Source organism: Cynara cardunculus, assembly GCF_001531365.2.
Source record: "Cynara cardunculus var. scolymus isolate 2C chromosome LG 12, CcrdV1, whole genome shotgun sequence".
NCBI classification, from domain to species: domain Eukaryota; kingdom Viridiplantae; phylum Streptophyta; class Magnoliopsida; order Asterales; family Asteraceae; genus Cynara; species Cynara cardunculus.
Window position 1 is genome coordinate 8,158,472 of NC_037539.1, and position 21,514 is coordinate 8,179,985.

Sequence of the window (21,514 nt, forward strand, 5' to 3'; positions counted from 1 at the left end):
AGGGGTAAGGGACCTCTGAGTATTTGTAGCAAAGACCTCTGAGTATTTTTATCAAGAGAATACCCATCTCGTAGTCTACAAACGGAATGAGACATTTAGGTATACGACATAAGTTGTTTTTATGGAAGGGGTAGATCGGTAATTATACAATAAAACGAGATTCATTTTGATTTTAATGTTCTTATTTTGTCCCTGTTAATGTTATAATATTGTTTTATGTGATTTTAAAAAACGATTTATTTTTTATTTTTTAATAAGTTGTACTTACATATAATTATTTTTAATCTTGAATTTTAAGTAATCTGTACCAATATCCAATAGTTCATGTATAAAAAATGATTTTTAAAAATCTGTGTCAAATGTTTTATAATACAGTATAGATTAGTAAATATATTTTTATTTATTAATTTTCTTTTCATACATATTCATTTTTCACATTTTCAATGTAAGATTTGATTTGATCTGATTATGATATAAATAAATGTGCATATAGCAATACTCAGTTTTATTTTAATAGGTCATGAGGTCATGGATTTAAATGATCCTAGTGAATTTTGTATTCTAAATTGGTTACTATATCAAGAAATCAGTTATTAATATCAATTATCAGATTTTGTTTACTAATTTAACTGGTTGCTAATAATTTTATTGGTACAAGTACCAATACCAATATCATAAACGTATAAAATGCAATATATAAGGTAAACACATAATCGATGGTTAACATGTGAATGACTTTTCCAAACTCTGAAAACAAATTAAACAATAAGTTATAATCAATTAATCTGTAACAAGAAATACAACAGTCGTAGCTATAATAATAGAGTTAGGGTATAATGTAGATGGTAATAGTCTAATTAGTAAGTATATATTTAAATATATAATGTGTGTGTATAGGCCCGTCTCAAAACTAAAAATATGTCTAAAATGAATATTACACAAAATAAAATATAAAAGTTTGTATCATATTAAAAATAGTACATTAAAATGACAAGAATATTTAAAATGACAAAGTGGAAAGAATATCAAATAATTATTTTTTATTGGTAAAATTTAAAATTAATTAGTCGTTTTTAATTTTGAAAGAAATTAGACAGATATTCATTGAGGTGGATTCACGGGTTAGGTTATATAGATTCGGGCCCTAATCACATGTAAATTAGGCCCCAAAATTTTAGGAGTCCTGTTCAGAAAGCAAAATTTAACATGCTAATAGATTACTCTCGGATGTATATATATATATCTACACATATATATATATATATATATATATATAATTTAAAGAGACTTGGTATGGTAACGTCATGGTATTGAAAAATGTATACCATTAGCATATCAACAATCCATAATTGGAGAATCGGTACATTTTTACCAACCAAACACGTTGACTATCAATTTGATTGATATCATTGGTAACATTTTGGATGTTTTTATTTGGTACAAATTTGACACATTTATATCCATATTTACGAATAACATGATTTTTTTTAAATAAAATAAGGGTTTTAATGTACGTTGTTGTATATTTTTGAGAAAACTAGCGTCTTATAGAAGTGTTGATGGATAAATTACGAAAGGTTTTATTTTTTTCAAAAAGAAAACCTAAAATCGACAATGAATTTTATCAATATCTTATAAGAATGTTTAACCATTTATTATTGAACCGTGTTTTAGAAGAACCATTATTTGACTATATCCAAAATTATTTATATGTAACTAATTATTTGGCACATGCAGGGTCCGACCTAGGGGTTGGTATTGTTTCTCTGTCGTAAGCTAAAAAAAATAGATTTGTGAAAGATGTAATCGTATTGTATTAAAAGGTGCAACCGTGTTATATGGTGCCACTTTATGGAAAATTTTATGGGTCCATCCTGGGTACATGGATATGTAAGGGGTTGGTTTTAGTGGGTTGTATGACATACATGACTTATTTGATAAGTCATACAAGAGTGTTTGTTAATGGATTAATGATGCAACGTACATGAGGGTTGAGCTCATTAATTATGTGAATACCCGAAATCAATCACTTCTAAAGTTCATTAATTTAACGAATACCGAACTTTAGACCTAAATCAAATTCACAATGAACTCAATTTTGGATGGAAAATTGTACTCAATATCTGACCATCCATCTTACACAATCAACATATAAATAAGAGTCCTCAAATTTAAACGGGCCTGAGAAAGACGATAGGCCAAACATAAAAGCCCAAACAAAAATGTAAAATATATGCAAAAATACAAAAGTGCCCATAACATGTTCAAATGATGTTTTTAGGCTAAAAAACGGCGTCCTCCTCGTTCGAAGCTTCGAATCGACGTATTATGAGCCTGAAACGGAGTTCTGTAGCAAAAGTTATGTGAGTTTAAGTGTGTCACCCCCTGTTGGCTCGGTCATGGGCCTCCAGAAACAATAAAACCTGGTCCTCCATGCTAAGGCCGCCATCACTTAATCACTCAAACAATGGCTTATTTGCTTAGCTCGTGAGGGTGAGCTTAATCCATTAAGCCAACACTTTTCCAAAATTCACCTCTTTCTCTCAAAACACGTCTACCCTTTCTCTCACTGTGAGTTAATTTCCCCGGCCTCTACTGAACTTCCTCGGCTTCCTTCGTTTCATTATCACTTCCCCCAGTTGATTGCCTTCTCATCTTGAATACCTTCTAGTTGTTGATTTTTCAACAATCAGTAATCAACACTCTTATTTGACAGAAATAATGAGTTCCTAGTCCCATAAATCTTCATCCTCCATCCTCAAATTTGAGAAAGACAAAAAAGAAACGATGTGATTTGGAGATGATGAGCAAATATGGCAGTTGGGGTTTAACGAATCTGGAGCAAGTCCATGAAGAAGCCATTGATACAAAAAGGAACAAAAAAGGAGTTTGGTTTTTTCAAACGTATTTGAAAAAAGGAAATGATGATCTAAAAGGTTCTTCTTATAATTTTTGAAAATTGAATTAAGTGAAACTGAAAATCATTGGTACGAACACGTTGTTCCTCTTGAAACTCCTCTTTATATGTAATTACTTGTGTTTCTTGATCTAGGATAATCCAAAACATCTGTGATGAATTGGAGTCCGGTTCCATCTTTGTTGTAATATTTAGGGTTTTGTTCATCTTTAATTCAGGTAATTTTTGTTGAAATTTGTGATGAAATGGAGTTAGGTTTCATCTTTGTTGTATTTTTAAGGTTTTGTTCATTTCAAATTTTAGAAGTTGTAATCTATGTTTGAAGTTTATTAATAGTTTTGAAATATTTATGTCTTTGTATTAATTCTCGTTAGTGACACCATCTGGTTCACCACGTAGACAAGTGATGTTACAACTAAATTGAGCCAACCACACGAGTTGACACAAAAACATCAACCCCTTCTTTCTTATACTCACTTCATACTTCAAAACTTGCATCTTCTCACCAAAGTGGGATGATGCAAAAATAAGGTAGGGTAGCCCGATTCCATTTGTGGGTAATTAAATAAAGTTGAAGGGTGGAGTGGAAAAAGGAACTTATTTGCAGGGGTTGATTATGCAAATGCAGGTCTAAAAGGAGAGGATCTCCATTATTCCTCTCATTTTTCAATCGGTAGGAGCAAAAGTGGAGGGGGGGGGTTGCGATTCTTGAAGGGGGAAAAGGGTGTGTGAAGGGAATCCATTTTAGGTGTAAGATCAATCTCCTAGTATATTCCTTAATATCCTTGTTGGAGTTTTCATTTGGGGTTGGGTTCCTCAAACTTCAAGATGATTTTAGTTGGGAAAATGATATTTATGGTATGAATTATATTTGCAAATCGATTTGATCTTTGGTTATATTTTAGTATTGATTTCTCATGATGGAATGGGTGAATTTAAGAAAAAGCTCTATGGTTTAGCTTAAATCTTTCGTTTATGGGGGGGAATCTTTAAATCTAAAGATTAGTTGGACTGGAATATTGCAGGATTGGTTCCATGTTGAATTGGTGTGGATTTTGATCCCTAAAATATTGTTGGTATGAGTTGGATTTGAATTTGGGGTTTCAGGATTTTAAGCAGATCTTGTGCGTGCATCGCGACTTTGGCCGCAGGCCAAGTCGTGTAAGTTTTTGTTTCACCACTTTCAATTTCGTATGAAGAGTAGTTTGGATATGTATATTAGGTCTTTATCTAAGGGGTTTATTAGTGGTTTAATTGGAGGTTCTTTGGGGGTTTTAATATATCTTTTGGTAATCCTATTCAGGTGTGCAGTTGATGAATTCTTAGCCTAAGAAGGTGTGAATAGGCTTGGACTTAATGTGAGTTTCCTCCTGTTATTCTTGACAAACATATACTCATCATTATGTTGGAATTGTTATTTGACTTGAATTCACATAGTGTGTTTCAAATACTTGAGAAATTAATATTTACAAGTGTGAGTTCTTAGTGTGGGTGTGTACAATAGTGTTTTAAACTGCCAGAGGTGTATACCTGAATGAAACACATGAATTCGTTTCATGTAGCTCACTTTAAGGGCATGTGGGAGCTCAGATGATTGGTCACGAGTGTGAGTGACTGTAAGTGTGTTCAACTGTCGCAACGAGCATTAATGTGTTATGTTTTAAGTATGTACCTTATTATTTCCAACTATGTTTAATACTAAAATGCTTTAGCGTGTATTCCTGTGTTACAGGGAATTCACTGCAGCTTTGGTCTAACCCTCGCTTTTATTGAAACCTTTTTGGGAAGGTACCAAGAAGGGAGTTAGTTAGGGTTGAAGGGGAAGGTGTGATTCTCATGGATTGAAGTGTGGGAATGATCTCCTTGAGTCATAGTCATTTAGACTTGGTTAGATTCCTGTGACGAATCTTAGCCATGGTGTTATTACTTTTCCACTTTAACTTAAGAGGTAGAGTTGATATTGTCGTCCTTTACTCGACATTTGTATCTGTCAGTCAGTTGTCAATTATTATGTTATATTTTGGATTTAAGGATGTTAAACTAAACTGAGCCAACCATATTAGTTGATACGAAAGCACCCACCCTCCTTTCTTATACTTATTTCCTACTTCAAAACTTTAACTTTCTCACCAATGTGGACGAAGAAGCTCAACCACATTTCAAGATTTAAGGATTACTCAAATCTCATGTTTGAAAGTCATCATCCTTGGTTTTCTTCTGTATCCATACCATCTTATAAAGCATACCAACACTAGTTTTAAAAACAACTTATAATGCATTAATTACTACCAATTTAAACATAAAATCTTAAAATCTCTTAGTTTTTTTTTTTTTTKTAAGGGTGTCCGGGCCAAAGCCCGACTAATCCCCGGCAAATTTGGAGGCTAAACATGGCCCCACTTAAATGTCGCCAACACTCCCCTCCCAGGGCTCGAACTCGGGTTCATGACTATGCCATGCCCAAGTCTTTACCTCTTAGTTACAAGTTTAAAAACATGAAGTACAGCTTCATATTCCGCTCCCAATACATTTTCTCACCAGGCTATTGATATTCGAAAGTTCAAAGTACTACCAACTTATGTTCCCAATATCATATTTCGCTCCCAAATACATTTTAAGTTTCCTATTGAACAGAGACTCTATCGAGGTGGGTATTAATTTCACAAAGTGCAATATTACTTTAAAGGTTCATGATGAAACACACTGCTCTCTTCCTTCTTGTTCTCCTGTTCCCTGCCTCGAATCACGCTCTCCTCCTTCATCTTTGCATCATCCTTCGTTCCTTCTGGATTCCAATGTGAACGAAGGTTTTGGATTTGAAGTGATATCATCTCTGCCCAAAATCACGTTATCCTCCTTCATCTTTGCCTGATTATTATTCCTTATTTAACGTGTTTGTGAATTGGGATTTTATCGTTGTTTTGTACTATTAGTTGACTTTCCATGGATGGTTGTTTATTTGGTGAAATATTTTAATAGATTGTTGTTTCTTTGGTTTTTGATGCCCACATCAGGGTTCCTTTTTACACATTTGGGTTTCTCTATGGCTATCCAGGTTTGAACTCCATCCTCTAACATATCTTTTTATTCATCGTTTTTCATGTTGCCTATTCGATTTGCGTTTTTCTTCAAGGGTTTTCTTATCCAGAGTGGTATGGATGAATCATGTGCTACTGTAAAAAGTAGAGGTTTATGACAAAGTTTGTAGAAGATGGCTGTGAAAGATTTTGATAGTTTTGTACCCCCTTAATGTTATCCCTTACGTATTCAGGTACACGCACTTTGTTTTTAAAGATCGAGCTAGCCAAACCAAAATTACAACTTTCAGTTATTCCTTTTCAAAATCATTTTTTGGCCACTTTTCAAATTAATTTCCTTAAATTGCCACCTTTTACGCATAGAGTTTTTTTTTTCTATGTAAACTCTTTTTTTCATTAAGCAAAGTTTACACAGAAAGTAGGCTTTCAACGTAAACTTTCTATGTAAATTTTGTTAGGTTGGAATTCAAAAAACACATAGAATATCAGCTCAAGAAAGTTCATATATAAAGTTTACGCATAAAGCCTACTTTCTACGTAAACATTATTTTTATTTTTCATTTTTTTCTAGATCTTTTATAAAAAAAAAAAATAGAATTACGCAGAAAGTCGGTTTCTGCATTAACTTTTATTTTTCATAGTTTAATTTGTTGGATTGTTTGGATTTGAAATCTTTAGATTTAATTGAAGTCCTTCAAATATAGGATTTTGAAATCCTTAGGGAGTGCTCGTGATTTCATAAAATTTCGTAGGATTGTATGCAATAAGATTTTTAAAATGTTAAAAACATTTGTTTTGTAATAATTGATTAATAAAAATGCAATTTAATTGTTTTTATAATTATTTATATTCTTTTTTATAATTATTTATAAATAATGAAATCTAATTCCATTCAAAGTCCTACAAACCAAACATACCAATGATTTCAAATTCATTTTTCAATTTAAATCCCTCCAAATCCAAATCTCTAAAAAACAATCATGTAAACCAAACGTACCTCTTATTACTTTTTTAATCTAGAAAAATGAAAAAAAAAATTAAATAAATATATCTTACAAATAATTTTCCAATCTTTCCTGTAGTTTACAAAAAAATATATTTTACAAATAAAGTATTTTCTTAAATATGAAAAAATGAAAAAAAATAATAAATAAAGTTTATGTAGAAAGTGTTTTTCTACGTAAACTTTTTTAATATTTTTATAAAAGAAATTGGAAAAAATAAGAAAATTGAAGAAAAAAAACAAAGTCCACGTAGAAAGCAGGTTTTCTGCATAAACTTTGATAAGTTGGCATCATACGTGTTTTTTGAATGTCAACCAAACAAAGTTTACGCAGAAAACTTTCTTTCTGCATGAATACTTTTGTTTTTTTAATTTTTTTTAATAAAAATAGAGTTTAAGAAAAAGCGGGTGCAAATGAAGGGAACACGAAGAGGGAGAACGGTAATGGGAGATGGATAATAATTGTTGAGGAATTAAAATGTCGCTGAAGTCTTGTTTGTTTTTCATAAAAAACTCTTATTAGCCTCTTATGTCTGATTCGTCAAAAGGCAAAGCCATTCAGAATGTTTGTTTGTTTCAATTTTTCAGAGACACCTGTTTTATTTTTTTCTTATCTAATAAGAGGCAAACCAACATCTTATTTGCCTCTTATTGTTCTTCAAATCTTCAACAACGACGTTTCTCAATCGATTAACCTTAATCGATCATTTATCTTAATCAATTTCTTACCAAATCAATCTTCGCCTCTCTCAATTAATGTATTTACTAGGATGTAAATGTGTTAAACACCGTTAATGACATATTTTTGTTTAAATTAATATTAATTATATAATTTACATGTTTCATAATGATGATGAATAAATATATGAAATTGTATAAATTTATCTATAAATTCAACACTATAATTTTTAATAGGTAAAATAGACAATTTGAACAAATTCAGACGTTTATTGATTTAGATTTCAGACTTCAGCACCATCTCTTATAAATCAGAAGTGAAATAAGTTTTCAGACTTCAACACCTCTTAAAAAACAAATTTTACCTTAATATCCATCATCTTAATAAAAATATTTTTAATACGCCAAGAAAGGACTTACAAGGCATAAAAATGCATGCATAGGTCCTAAATCTATACTATACTATAAAACATTTTACAAAAACTCTTAAAAACCATTTTTTATACATGAAGTACTGTTTATTGATGCATATTATTTAAAATTCAAGATTAGAAGTAATTTTACGTAAGTACAACTTATTAAAGATCTATTTTAAATTCGTGTAACTAACTGCAGACAAACATAATCAAATATAGGATAAACATCCATTTTAAATATAGAAAATCTAAAATATAATTAAGATAATCATTGAGTTCTAACAAAATGTTTAATTATTATCTTTATAAAAAATTATATTATTAAACCAAAAATAAATTACTTTGTTATTAATCTAAATTAAATTATAATAAAAAATTAAATTAAAAAATTATACCTAAAAACGAAAACTATTAAATATCACTCTTTATCACCACTCCTCGTTGCTCTATCGTTGTCTATTATCTTTATTGTTCATTGCGATCGTTGGCCTTTGCCATCAATCTCTCTTTTTTTTATATGTTTTGTCTTTCGATTCTCCTTCTTTTACAACAATTTAATAGAGCTCACATACAAATAAAAAAAATGGAGAACCAAAATACAAAAAAAAAAAAAAAACACTAAAAAGAGTGAGATCGATGATATGGGCCAACAAAGGTGATAGGCTGTAATAGAGAGCAAACGACAATGGGGTGACGGAGGATTTGAATGACGTAGGCTTGGGAAAAGTAAAACGGATTTAAGTGTTTTTTTTTACTTTAATATTTTCCTAGCCGATTTCAGGTAGTTTTTTTGGGTTAAAAGAATATACGTAACCAATTTTTAAAAATTCGATAGTTTATTTATTCAAAAAAAAGTTTAGGACTTTAATCATTCAAAAAATGAGAAAATATAATGGGTTTTTCATTCAAAAAAAAGTTTTAAGAACTAAATCATTTAAAATAAGAAAGTTTAATGAGTTTTTTATTAAAAAAATAAATAAAGACTAAACCATTCAAAATGGAAAAGTTGATTGAGTTTTTTTAGATTTTTCCATTAATGAAAATAAGAAAATAAAATTATGGTAGAAATTATAATATAATTATGAACGAAGTTAATTACGGGTTGGTATAATGTCTAATACATATATTGATTAAGGATTCAACAATCATATTAAATACACGATATAGAAAGACATTGGATTTATCAGGTTGGGTTGGGTTCAAATGATCATAACTCAATTCCAACCCAATACCTATAGTTTTAAAGATTTTACAACTGATTAAATATCGTATCGCTTCTGATTAGGCTGAATTATTTCGGGTAGGATTGGGTTAGTCGTTTTTCTTGCACACCTGGTTGTATTTGCTTTCGAGTGGAAAAAAAATACCGTTACAACATTTTGTACTTTTATTTGTTTCAAATAAATTAAATACTCGTCAAAACTGTTACCCGATCATGAAAATCAGATTGGTTTTCCTGAAAGTATGTTATAACTTAAAATGTTTTAATTTGTACTAAATTATCCTCCATATCTGATGAAGCATCTTCATAAAGTGTATAACTAAAAATCCAATATACATACATATATATATATATATATATATATATATATAGGTTGTATTTCGGATATAGAAAAAAATAGGATTTTTTGTATTGATCCAAGAGGAGAAAACTTTCAATAAAGTGTATGACTATTTGTATTGATCCAAGAGGAGAAAACTTTCAATAAAATTGAAGACTAGTTAAAGTGAGATCAAGATCGTTAGCAAAGAGGATTGATTTGTCATCTAGCAAAAAACAAGATCAATATAATATAACGTCAACTAGTAGTCTCACAAATACTATTACTAGCAAGCCGAATCTTGGAGTACAAACTTGGTCAATAAGTTTTGCTCACTAACTCTCTTATTTTCTTTTTCAGTATGAGAACATGTACAACATGTTAGTTAAAGCAAGTACAAAAGTACTATCTAATTGGTGACATACTTACTTTACTGTTCCCTCGGCATACATGAAGCTGGGATAAGTTAACAAATTGTCTACATCAAACTCAACGGCTAAAATGAAGAGTACTAGGATGCATGGATCAGCTAATCAAAAGAAGATATACATTAAACTTGGACAATAAACATTTAATGCAATGGTAGCTATAAAAATGTCACTTTTGTCGTTCAATGCTACGCACCCGTTTTGTAATAACGTATTTGTGAGTGTTTCGTAAACAAAATCGGCATCATCCTCTGAAGAACTTCCTTAGTTCTTTGGATATGAAAGAGAACTTCCTTTCCCTACTTTTTTAGTTTTAACAAATTTGTGACGGTCAGATTGTTTAAGATCACTGGCCTAAGGTTTTATCTTCCTAATTTCTGCAACAAATCTGTAATTCTTTATTTTATACAAAATATAAAATCTATAATTAAAAAGTGAAAATTTGTTGTGCTTGTATTCAACCCATTTCTACAAACACTTCATATGTAAGTCATCACTTCCCAGGACCAACAGTATGAATTAAATTAGTATCTTAAATCATGTTTGACGATAATAAACTAGCCTATTGTTTAAATAGTTATAAAATAGGTTATTTTTTAAATTATTTTAGATAAAATAGCATTTATGTAACACATACGATTTTGGGCTCTTCGTTGAGAGCCTATTATAGTCGTGTGACTTAAAACTGGTCATTTTATAAAAGAGGTTGCTCATTTCTTCACCCCTAACTCTTCTCCGCCACCATTTTCTCTCTAGACCGGGTTTATGTGAAGCTTGAGGTCCGATTTTAAGGAACATTGGAGGTATCTGTTTGTGATTTAAGAGTTCTTGAAGTTGAAGGCAAGGTCCCATATCTGATATCTCCATCAAAACATCAACAAAGAGGGAACAAAAACGAGGAAGAAAAGCAAAATAGGACAACAACCAACGGGGAAGTTGAACCGAACACAAAAGATAAAAGGCATCAACAAAAGAACGAAGAAGCCAAGACCAAATCACAATTCCAGCAACTAAAAATCATAGTAAACTCAAACCAACTATATCTATCGAGACCTTGACCTCCACATCAATCCATCCATGAAATATTGAACCGTTTGGCTCGTTTAGAAATCCAATGAAATGTTAAGGAGTTGGAGCTCAGAAAGACGACCGGTATGAGTATTTCCCCGATTAGAAAAGATCCGATTATTACGATGGTTTTAGATCAAGTAAAGAACCGTCCATATTACGATGATTAGAAAGGAACCTATTTGTCTAGATAACAAATATTTTTATTTAAAAGATTTTTTCATAAACTGAATATGGATGAAACATTTTAGAAAAAACTTTAAAGAGACCCTTGCACTACTTAGTGGGTGTTTGAGATTGCTTATTTAAAACAATTATCAACTTATTATAAGTCAGAAGAGTTTAACTTATTTAAAAACTCCTTATTATCGGTTCGATACCAGTAAATTATTTATCTAAACATTTAAAAGTGCTTATTACCAATGTCATACCAAAATAAATAAGTTATTTTTATAAACAATTCCAAACTCGCTTGAGCATGGATGAAACATTTTAGAAAAAACTTTGAAACACCCCTTGCACTACTTAAAAAAAGGGTGTAAATAAATAGGGTTGTGTTTTCCACCCGTACATGGAATACCGCTCATAGATCGACCAAAATCTCTCTACTTCTCGGATCGTCTCTATCCTTCAACCTTGAGACAACCATGGCGTTTCCCTACATGGAAGCCGTAGTCGGTATGTTCATATCCTTTCTTTCTCATTATGTTCCTATATTAGCTATGTATTCCGCTTATCGTTCCTTTTGAGTTTCTTCATTTATTTGCTGATTTTGAGGAGTAATTTGTCTTTGTTTTTTCATTATTAGGGTTTTGCGATTGCTACTGTTGATTCTACCTTATACTATTATTGGTTTGATTGTTTGTCTTCGACTGTCAGATACTTTGCTTTTTGTTGAAGTAATTGCTAGGGTTTTTGTTTGTGATCGTGGAGGAATGGGTTTATCCTTGGCCCTTGGGTGTTAAATTATGTTGTATCTAGTATGGCTTACAGGCTTAGTGTATGCTTACAAGTAATGTTCTTAAAATGCTTCTTTTGTGATCCAACTTTGCTCATATGGAGATTGCGGGGAGTAGTAAATCATTAAGCACAAAAGTAACTTCGAATTATTAAGTTGAATTTTAGTTATGGTAAAATGGTTACTGTGATCCGAAGTTTGACTTGAATTTCTAAGTCTCTTGGTCCTTGCTGAAACACTGGATTTCTGTGCCTATATGAATATGGGTATTCAAAGAAAGTGAGAAGCTGAAGATTATATATTTAATCTTCATTTACTTTACCTTAACCCTGCCACAAAGAAATCTAAAATGAATTCAGAGGCTGTCAAAAGTGTTGCTAATTTTAGTGTTGCATACCATTGTAATTGTAACATTGTTCATATGTCTTTGTTTATCCTGTTTCAGTTTTCAGATTTATATAAGTTTTGAATTGTTTTTGTGACTTAAAAATCCTGATTATTAGTAAATGCTGCTAAAATTTTGTTTAAACTGGGTTTGGCTATGTTTCTGATTTTATTTATTATTTTCTTTTCCAGTGTGAGAATGATGATTTTTTTGTAGCCTTTTTTGTCATCTGGAAGCTTTTGAGCTTTTTTGGTGTAACTGTAAAATTTGTAATACAGATAAAGTGAATTCCTCTGACTACAGTTGCTTTTGATTCCCAGGATTCATGATATTGATGTACATCTTTGAGACATATCTAGATTTGCGACAACACACTGCTCTCAAGCTGCCAACCCTTCCTAAAACTTTGGAAGGGGTGATTAGTCAGGAGAAGTTTGAAAAATCTAGAGCTTATAGTATTGATAAAAGGTATTTTCATCGTCAGCATATTTCTTTTCCTGCAGGTTGATGTTTCTCCTGCAGCATGCTGATCGAATTTGGTGATCATATATGCTCAAACTGCTGATTCAATTTTCTTCTTCTTTGTGTGTTTTCTTTTTTCATTTCTCAGTCGCTTCCACTTTGTTCATGAATTTGTAACAATAGTGATGGACTCTGCTATCTTGCTATTTGGTGTATTGCCTTGGTTCTGGAAGGTGGGTGGTTTAGTGCCTTATCTATAAATTCTCTCAAAACATATTTGTAGTTGTCTTAACAACCTTTTATCATGTTTCTTTAAACAACCACAGAGATCAGGTTATGTTTTGGAAATCGTTGGCCTTGATGCAGAAAGTGAAATATATCATACGCTCGCATTCTTAGCCGGTGTTATGATTTGGTCTCAGGTACATGTATATGTTTTTTTCTTTCACTAGCATTGATTTCCACTTGATGAAACTAGATCAGAAGTTCATATTTATAACAAATAAAAGTTTGCTTACTTGCACATATGACATATGCAGAACAACATCTGTTATATGCCAAAAATTGTACCATCACATAGCTATAACAGTTGCATGGATCACATTTACATCAGAAGGTCTTTATGTATACAAACAAACAGAATGCTTATTTGCACATGTAAGAAAAAAATTTCTGTATGCCCAATATTTAATTACTGCATATCTATGACTGATTTATCTTGTCCCATTTACGTGGATTGGACTTGCAAATTTCTTTGTCAAGTAATCTTTGTCAAAATCAAGACTTGTATATCTAAATCGGCTACATATTTCTTGTCCATGTTAGTGTTGGTCTTCTCTGAACCTATTTACATACTTTCATGGTAAGGTCATTTTTTTCAAGGTCCATTTTGGTCTTCATGGGACGTGCTCATCCAATCTGAATGCTTCTCTCATGCTAACTCATTTTCGCCCAATTGTCTTTACTGGTTTTGTTGCCATCTAAACACCTGTCTTCTGTAAACAAATGTGTTGCTATATTAGTTTACAGACTCTGCTGACATGAGAAGTGAAGTTTGGTATAGGCAATGTCATATCTTCACCAACATAAGATATCTCTTTTCAACCGAGGAACAAAACAAGATCATCGCTCCAAAAGTGATTTGCTTGTCCAGTGGTACTTGTCGCTTTTCTCCGAAGGCTATTGAATTTCAAAGGCTTGTGGAGAGTTTGTGCTAGGAAGATTGTATAGGAAAAAATATGGATGTCTAGTGGATATGTTGCTGGATAAGGCTAACATAGTCAGAATCAGGGTCCTAAAGCTTACATATGGAAAAAGTTCCTTTTGGGAGCCAATTTGTTGTGTGCACCTAATCACCAAATCTATTTCGAGTTCAAAACTCTTAACAGTTAATACATAGATATGGGGTCTTCCAAACACTATGATTTTTCTGAGATTAATTTGAAAGTGGGGCCGGGTTAAGTAGAGTAGCCTCTTGTATGGTTTTTGTATCTATTGTGAATGTTATGCTTGATATAGGGACAGGACATTTATCTATTTTTTGGTTGGTAACTTGTCTGGCTCTTCAAGTTGATTCTTGGTGAAGTTTGAAACACATGTGGTTGTTAAAATTCTCTCTACCGAGTATTCACAGGCCTTTTATTCTAGTGTTCATTTCACTAGTATTTCTCATTGTTAATCCTTTAAACCTGTGTATGCTGCTGTAATCTTACTGTTCATTTACATTTTATTTGATATACTTTGTGCAGATCACAGACTTGCCATTTTCTCTCTACTCGACTTTTGTAATTGAGGAGCGACATGGCTTTAACAAGGTTTTATTGAGCATGGTTCCTGTCATTTTATAGTTGAACTGCTTTATATATCAAAATTTGGAGTCGATCTTTATCTGTACTAGATATTATATTTGTAACACATGATATTTATACTTGCAGCAAACAGTTTGGCTTTTCATTCGAGACATGATTAAGGGCATGATCTTGGCTATAATAATAGGACCTCCTGTTGTGGCTGCCATCATTTTAATAGTACAGGTACTGGAAGTGATATCGTGGATGATGTATTCCTTGCGATATCATTTTTAGGAAAATTCCATATTTTAGTTTTTTGCAAATTTGTTATAGCAAGAGTGTTCTCTTTTCATTGCAGAAAGGTGGTCCCTACTTGGCTATCTATCTTTGGGGATTCATGTTTGTTTTGTCCCTTGTCATGATGACAATTTACCCGGTTCTGATTGCACCCCTTTTTAACAAGTTCACACCGGTGAGCATTCAACTTTTAATTTTTTGATAGAGAAAGTCCATACATGATTGATTGTTTAAATGTATTCCATCTCTGAAATATTTCATCTGCATGTTACCAAAAATAGCTACCTGATGGCGAGCTTAGGACAAAAATTGAGAATCTTGCTTCATCTCTCAAGTTCCCTCTGAAGAAGCTTTTTGTTGTGGATGGATCTACAAGGTCGAGCCATAGCAATGTGAGGATGTCTATTTTATTGCAAAATTTATCCTGATTTCTGAATTACCTTTAGCTTTGAAGATCGATAACATCCAGATTGTATGCCTCAGGAATTATTTTCTGGCTTTTTGTTTCTATGTTTGGGCCGTGATTACACTTTTGTGAAGATCCCACTTTTTCTATTTCCACAAGAAAGATTTTCACCTCTTAAAAATCTTAAAAAAATTCATGAAAGAAACAGAGTGATTTCTGATATAGTGATTTGAGTTAACCATTTATGTACTATTTACTTGGAAAATACTTCATTTTACCATCTCCTTTTACACTCTGGCAACACTTCACACGTTGTTCATTCACCTGTTCGGGAATAATGCAACTTCTTGTTACTCTGCAGGCATACATGTACGGGTTCTTCAAAAACAAGCGCATTGTGCTTTATGATACTTTGATTCAGCAGGTATTGTTCTCTATGTATTTATTCTGTGTTTAATAAAGTATCAGGTTTGCGAGCATATCATAGGACCTAACAAGTAGTGTAATTCATTTTTACTTAAACCAACAAGGGTTCTACCTTTAGAGCTTAATTTTTGTCTCAAATCAGCTTGTACTCTTGAATGTTGGGCAGACTTGTTGGTATGGTAGAACTTGTGAATTTTGACACCCTTTGTTGTGGGATGAAACCATGTTTATATCAGCTTAACAGCTTTCTCATGGTATTGATGTTTTATGTAGTAAAAGTTGTGGTTGGAGCTACTTGTGCATCAATATGCCTTATAATTCAACATGTGTGTCACCACTACTTTACAATGGATATGCTAACGAGTAACAATGCAGGGTTAAAACATGTTTTATATTAATTAGTCTTTTTTTCTTCTATTTTCTGCTAGTAAATCATCTTATGTGGTAGTGTATTCTTGCATGTCGTTACGTATACGTTAATTGTCAGTATTTCATAGGCGTGATGCTTCAACTGTACTTTCTGCTCCAAATGCTTTTTCTTAAATCATTTTTTTCTTGTTTGTCCAAGATTTGTTTTTTGTTGAAATGCAATCCTGTTGAACAAAATTCATGTTTTTTTCTTCTTGTAATTTATTTGGTTTAACGTGGTATGATGCTATGCAGTGTAAAAATGAGGAAGAAGTTGTTGCTGTGATTGCTCATGAACTTGGTCACTGGAAACTGAATCACACAATGTATTCTTTCATTGCTGTTCAGGTGTGTGGCAAATGTTAATTTCTTGTAATTGTTGCATTATAGAATACCAAGTTTTACACATTCTGTTTATTTAAGGGACTAATTTTCTACTATAGGTGTATCTTTTATATTTTAGTGAGAATCTGTATGGAAATTAAGCCGGCCCATCATATCCCATAAGTTCCAAAAACTGTTCCCCAGGTGTATATCCACTGGGTAGCAACAGTTATTAAATAACGGAAGCATTGTATAGAAAACAAGCTTATTGTTCAAGCATAACACCGGAAGATAACCAGGATTGGTGGGTCCAAACATAAAATGAAAAGATCCATTTGAAACTGGTGACCTGATGGTTCATTTGCAAGACTAGGGAATGGTCCATTCGGTCAATTGGGTTTAGCATGTGTTAGTTACCGTCCATGATCTCATGGTGTAAGTTGAGTTTTACTGCAAATTAATGCTATTTTGTAGTAAATCGTCGATGATCATATGGGATGAAGTTCTTTACAATTCTGAGACCCCTCCTTTCTGGCTTTGTTGTTCACAACTTGTCTACTTTGTTAGTTGGTTTAACATGTAGCTGAGGTGTAGATTAATTATTAGTCTTGGACTCTTTTGTGTTTAGAGTTTCATTTAAATGGTTTCTGTATGTTTTAAGTGACGTCGTCTGAAAGCTTTTTATATTAATCTGGAATTAAGTCATTTATTGTCATTGTGTACTCTCTTCCTCTCAAAACAAATGCAGCTCTTTGTTATGCAGATCTGTCTGCCCAATAGTTCTTGTGAATAGATTAATGATAGGAAAACAAGATTTTCTCATGCTTACGGGAATTGTAGTTCAGACGCGGGAATATATTTGGTGTTTAACCTGTTTAGATCCTGTGGCTTGTTTCATTTCTTTTGTTCATCTTAATGGCAAATAGATCTTACTTTTGACTTGGAGGAAATATGAATTGACGTAGATGGTGTACTTACTTTGCAGGTTCTTACACTTTTGCAATTTGGAGGTTATACACTCGTAAAGAATTCGAAGGATCTATTCCTTAGTTTTGGATTTGATACTCAACCAGTACTCATCGGGCTCATATTATTCCAGGTACACTTATGAATCTAACAACTTTATTTGAAATCTTGTATTTGGTTTATCCTTGCTATACATCTACTTTTTGCCGAATCCCTTTTTCGGGTGCTTCAGGGGTGCAGCTTGGTGCCGACGTGGTGTATTTTTTGATATATTTGAAGTCGTTGATCACAAATACAATGTGTGCATGACCGAGTTATTTTAGTCTTTTTTTGAAAATGGAAAAATAAAAATCCACATAGTAAATTTAATGATGGAATGGAAAAATCAGAAGTAGAAGAGAAATAAAGGAGGGACAAGGTGGTACAAGCTCTCTTTTCTTGATAGTTTAGATCATTGTCAGTGCACTAGCAAAAGTAGGAGTTGGGTGAAGGTTTAATCTTCAAAATAGTTTTGTTTGATTTGAGTCACACACATGTAAGTTCACACACTCATATAAATGTACCCTGTATCCTTAATCTATAGGATTGCTAAATCTTAGAATGTTTGGCAAAATAGAGATGTGAAATGTGATAGAGGGTTCATTTGCTATCAAATGTGGAGAATTAAAGATGGCAGTATGGGATCCACAAAATTAAGAATAGAGGAAAACGATGTAAAAGTATGGAGCTTTTATATGCTCAATCTTGTCAATGCACTAATATTTTTTTGTTGGTTTTAGAACAATGATTACATCCTTCCTCAATGATAATGACTCATTCAATACCTTTTTCTATCATGTAATCTCCCTTGTTTGAATACTCCAAGATGCTGCGCTCTTAGTGTTTTTTTTGTTTGACCGTAATATGCTGTTTTTGTGTCGAATTTTGATGCTAATACTCCCTTTTTACTGGGATGATTTGATTGCAGCACACCATAATACCAATCCAGCATCTTGTGAGCTTCTGTCTCAATCTTGTCAGCCGTGCTTTTGAGTTTCAGGTAGCTTTAACTTTGGATATTCATGTCCAAATGATGTTTATTCTACTTCTTGATCCTTGAATATATAGCTATTTCTGACTATGGCTGTTCTTTTTTTTCTTTTTTTTTTACCAAGGCTGATGCTTTTGCAAAGAAGCTTGGTTATTCTAAACCACTTCGAGATGGACTAGTTAAGCTTCAGGTATTCTTCTTCTTTTTTTTCTTTTTTATGGCGTCTTTGCTCTTCAATTACTTCATCCATCCAAGGATAAATACGATGTCCCAAAATAAATGACCACTTTCAAAAGTACGTGCCTACTTTCTAGTTCTACCCTTAATTATGAGATGGAGAAATTGTTTACTTCTTCTATTATTAAGGGTAAAACTGTAATTGAGTTAATAAAAAAGTGTCACATTTCTAAAACTGTATGCCTTTTTTATTACGGACATGTATTTTGGGATTGAAGGAGTACTTGACAACATAGAGGAATCCTGTGAATGATTCGATATCTTGGGACTGTTCTAAAAGCTTAAGCTGCCATCTAATCATTAAGTGCCCATTGCTTCGATTAGTTAACGTAGTTTAATTGACCACCTAGGAGTTAAGTGTCCCCGCTGTCTTTGCTCTTCAATTACTTCATCCATCCAAGGATAAATACGATGTCCCAAAATAAATGACCACTTTCAAAAGTACGTGCCTACTTTCTAGTTCTACCCTTAATTATGAGATGGAGAAATTGTTTACTTCTTCTATTATTAAGGGTAAAACTGTAATTGAGTTAATAAAAAAGTGTCACATTTCTAAAACTGTATGCCTTTTTTATTACGGACATGTATTTTGGGATTGAAGGAGTACTTGACAACATAGAGGAATCCTGTGAATGATTCGATATCTTGGGACTGTTCTAAAAGCTTAAGCTGCCATCTAAYCATTAAGTGCCCATTGCTTCGATTAGTTAACGTAGTTTAATTGACCACCTAGGAGTTAAGTGTCCCCGCTGTCTTGGTTAGCAGCTAAATGTTGAATTCTGGTTTTCAAAATTAAGCATGGATTAGTTGACATCTCTCAAGTTGGACTTGGAGAACCCTTTTTATCCTTTCATTGGAGAAATGAAGCAAGTCATTTAGGAAAATAATTATATCAAAACAATATAGTATTGAATTTCTAATTTTCTCATGTTCAACAATTAAGGAATGTATTATTTTCAAATGATCCGCCTATGCTTTGCGTTATCGCCTTGTTGAGGTTAAGTGCTAGAAGGCTAGCAAACCGCATAGCTCCGGTTAATGCTTTATAGAAAATTGTTTGGTAAGGAGCGTAAACGGGCAAAGGGGTAATTTGGATTTCAACTTTGCCCGAAAAGGGAACACATTCTATTTCCAGATCGAGCGAATGGGTATTACAAGTGAGTTGTTCCATGTGGGGGTGCAACATTATAGCAAAATTGGTTTCATAGGACGCGAAATAATCTGAATGTCCTAATAGACTGTTTCATAGGACGAAACAATTGTTCATCCTATGTCAAGATATTACAATATGTTGAAAGGACTCTATTAACCCGTTTGGACCGTATAATGTTCTTAGGACATTTTGAAATTAAATCGCGTATTTGCTTTTTTATAGGACATTTTTTCCAACACAGTTGTCAGTTGCTTTTCTTCTGCCGATTTATCGTTTGTTTTATAAATCTATTTTTGTGATTAATTTATGCATATATTTACGAACTTGCAGGAGGAGAACTTGTCAGCAATGAACACGGATCCATGGTACTCTGCTTATCACTACTCTCACCCTCCTCTGGTTGAAAGGTTAGCTGCCATAGACAAAGCCGATAAGAAGGCAGATTGATACAAAACGGTTTGAAGATTTTAGAGTGTAGACTCATATCGATCGATGTTCTTGCGGACCACACTGCTACTCTTAAAGCGATACATTTGTGTTTTTAGACGAGAATAGAACGTTGGTATGTGGTCGAGGTGAGGAAATGTTAAAAAGGTAAGGGGATAGAAGAAGTATCATGTAGACTTTGTCATGAACATTTTTATCCAGTGTAAAACATGGTTCTCAGTTGTGGATGGATGTACCTGCTTTTCATTTCCTTTTATTTCGTTTTAAGCTTTCTGCATTTGAGAATCGGCAATTTTTCCCTTGGTGTTACCCCAACGTCGAGTCTCTCAGTTCTAGCGGTGTGTTTGGTACACGGGTCAGGACAGAACAAAAACTCGTCCCTGTGATGAGATATGATGTAACCGAGTGGGCAAAAATCAAGGACAAAAACTAGTCCCTAATTGATTGTGGACAAAAATCAGGGAGATGAGACAAGATTAGTATATTATCAACATGTCTGTCAAATTAAAATCCTAAAACATTGTACGACTCCCCTTGATCTTGCTCGTCTTGTCCAATTTTGTTAAATCTTGTTTGCATGCCAAACGCACTTTATATGGAGAAAAGAATAGAACTCTTGGGATTAGGTCTGGTGCGTTTGATAATGGAGACGAAATAGGGTATTATAATAAATATTTGTTGTGTCATGTTTGTTGTGACAATTAAACTCGGACTAGATGAGACCGGGTGGATGGACAAGATACAAACTTTTTTGCTCCTCTTAAAATATTCATTAAGGGAAGACAATTTGAAATTATGGTTTCAAATAAATGGTCGGCATCCGATTATTGATAAAGAACAACTGGAAATATTTATCTAACAAGATTTATTTAAATTAAAGTTATGCACAAACGGTTTTCTTTGGCTATCCAACGCCTTGTGACCGCCTGCTTTCAACGTCTCTACATTGGTTGACGTCTTTGAATAATCCTAATGATCATGTCTCTTCTGGTTGCATTGATTACACGTTTTATCTGTCGGAACCTCTACTTGTAATGGAATATGTAGCTCTTGGGTTTCGTACTTGTGATTTTGATACGACTAATATGGAGTTTGATCTCTCTCTTGGCTTTGGAACGGTTGAAAGAGAGTTTGGT

General features: G+C 32.8%; 1 protein-coding gene across 1 annotated transcript; it reads left to right on the forward strand.

Moving 5' to 3' along the window:
- The first annotated feature begins 11,662 nt into the window (after window positions 1-11,662).
- On the forward strand, window positions 11,663-20,634 carry LOC112522508 (CAAX prenyl protease 1 homolog). Its single transcript, XM_025131685.1, has 14 exons — window positions 11,663-11,767; window positions 12,753-12,900; window positions 13,043-13,127; window positions 13,221-13,316; window positions 14,643-14,708; window positions 14,829-14,927; window positions 15,043-15,156; window positions 15,263-15,373; window positions 15,749-15,811; window positions 16,477-16,569; window positions 17,531-17,644; window positions 18,479-18,550; window positions 18,666-18,731; window positions 20,262-20,634. Exons 1-14 carry the CDS (start codon window positions 11,737-11,739, stop codon window positions 20,376-20,378), a joined length of 1,275 nt encoding a protein of 424 aa, XP_024987453.1. The 5' UTR covers window positions 11,663-11,736; the 3' UTR covers window positions 20,379-20,634.
- Window positions 20,635-21,514: the final 880 nt, after the last annotated feature.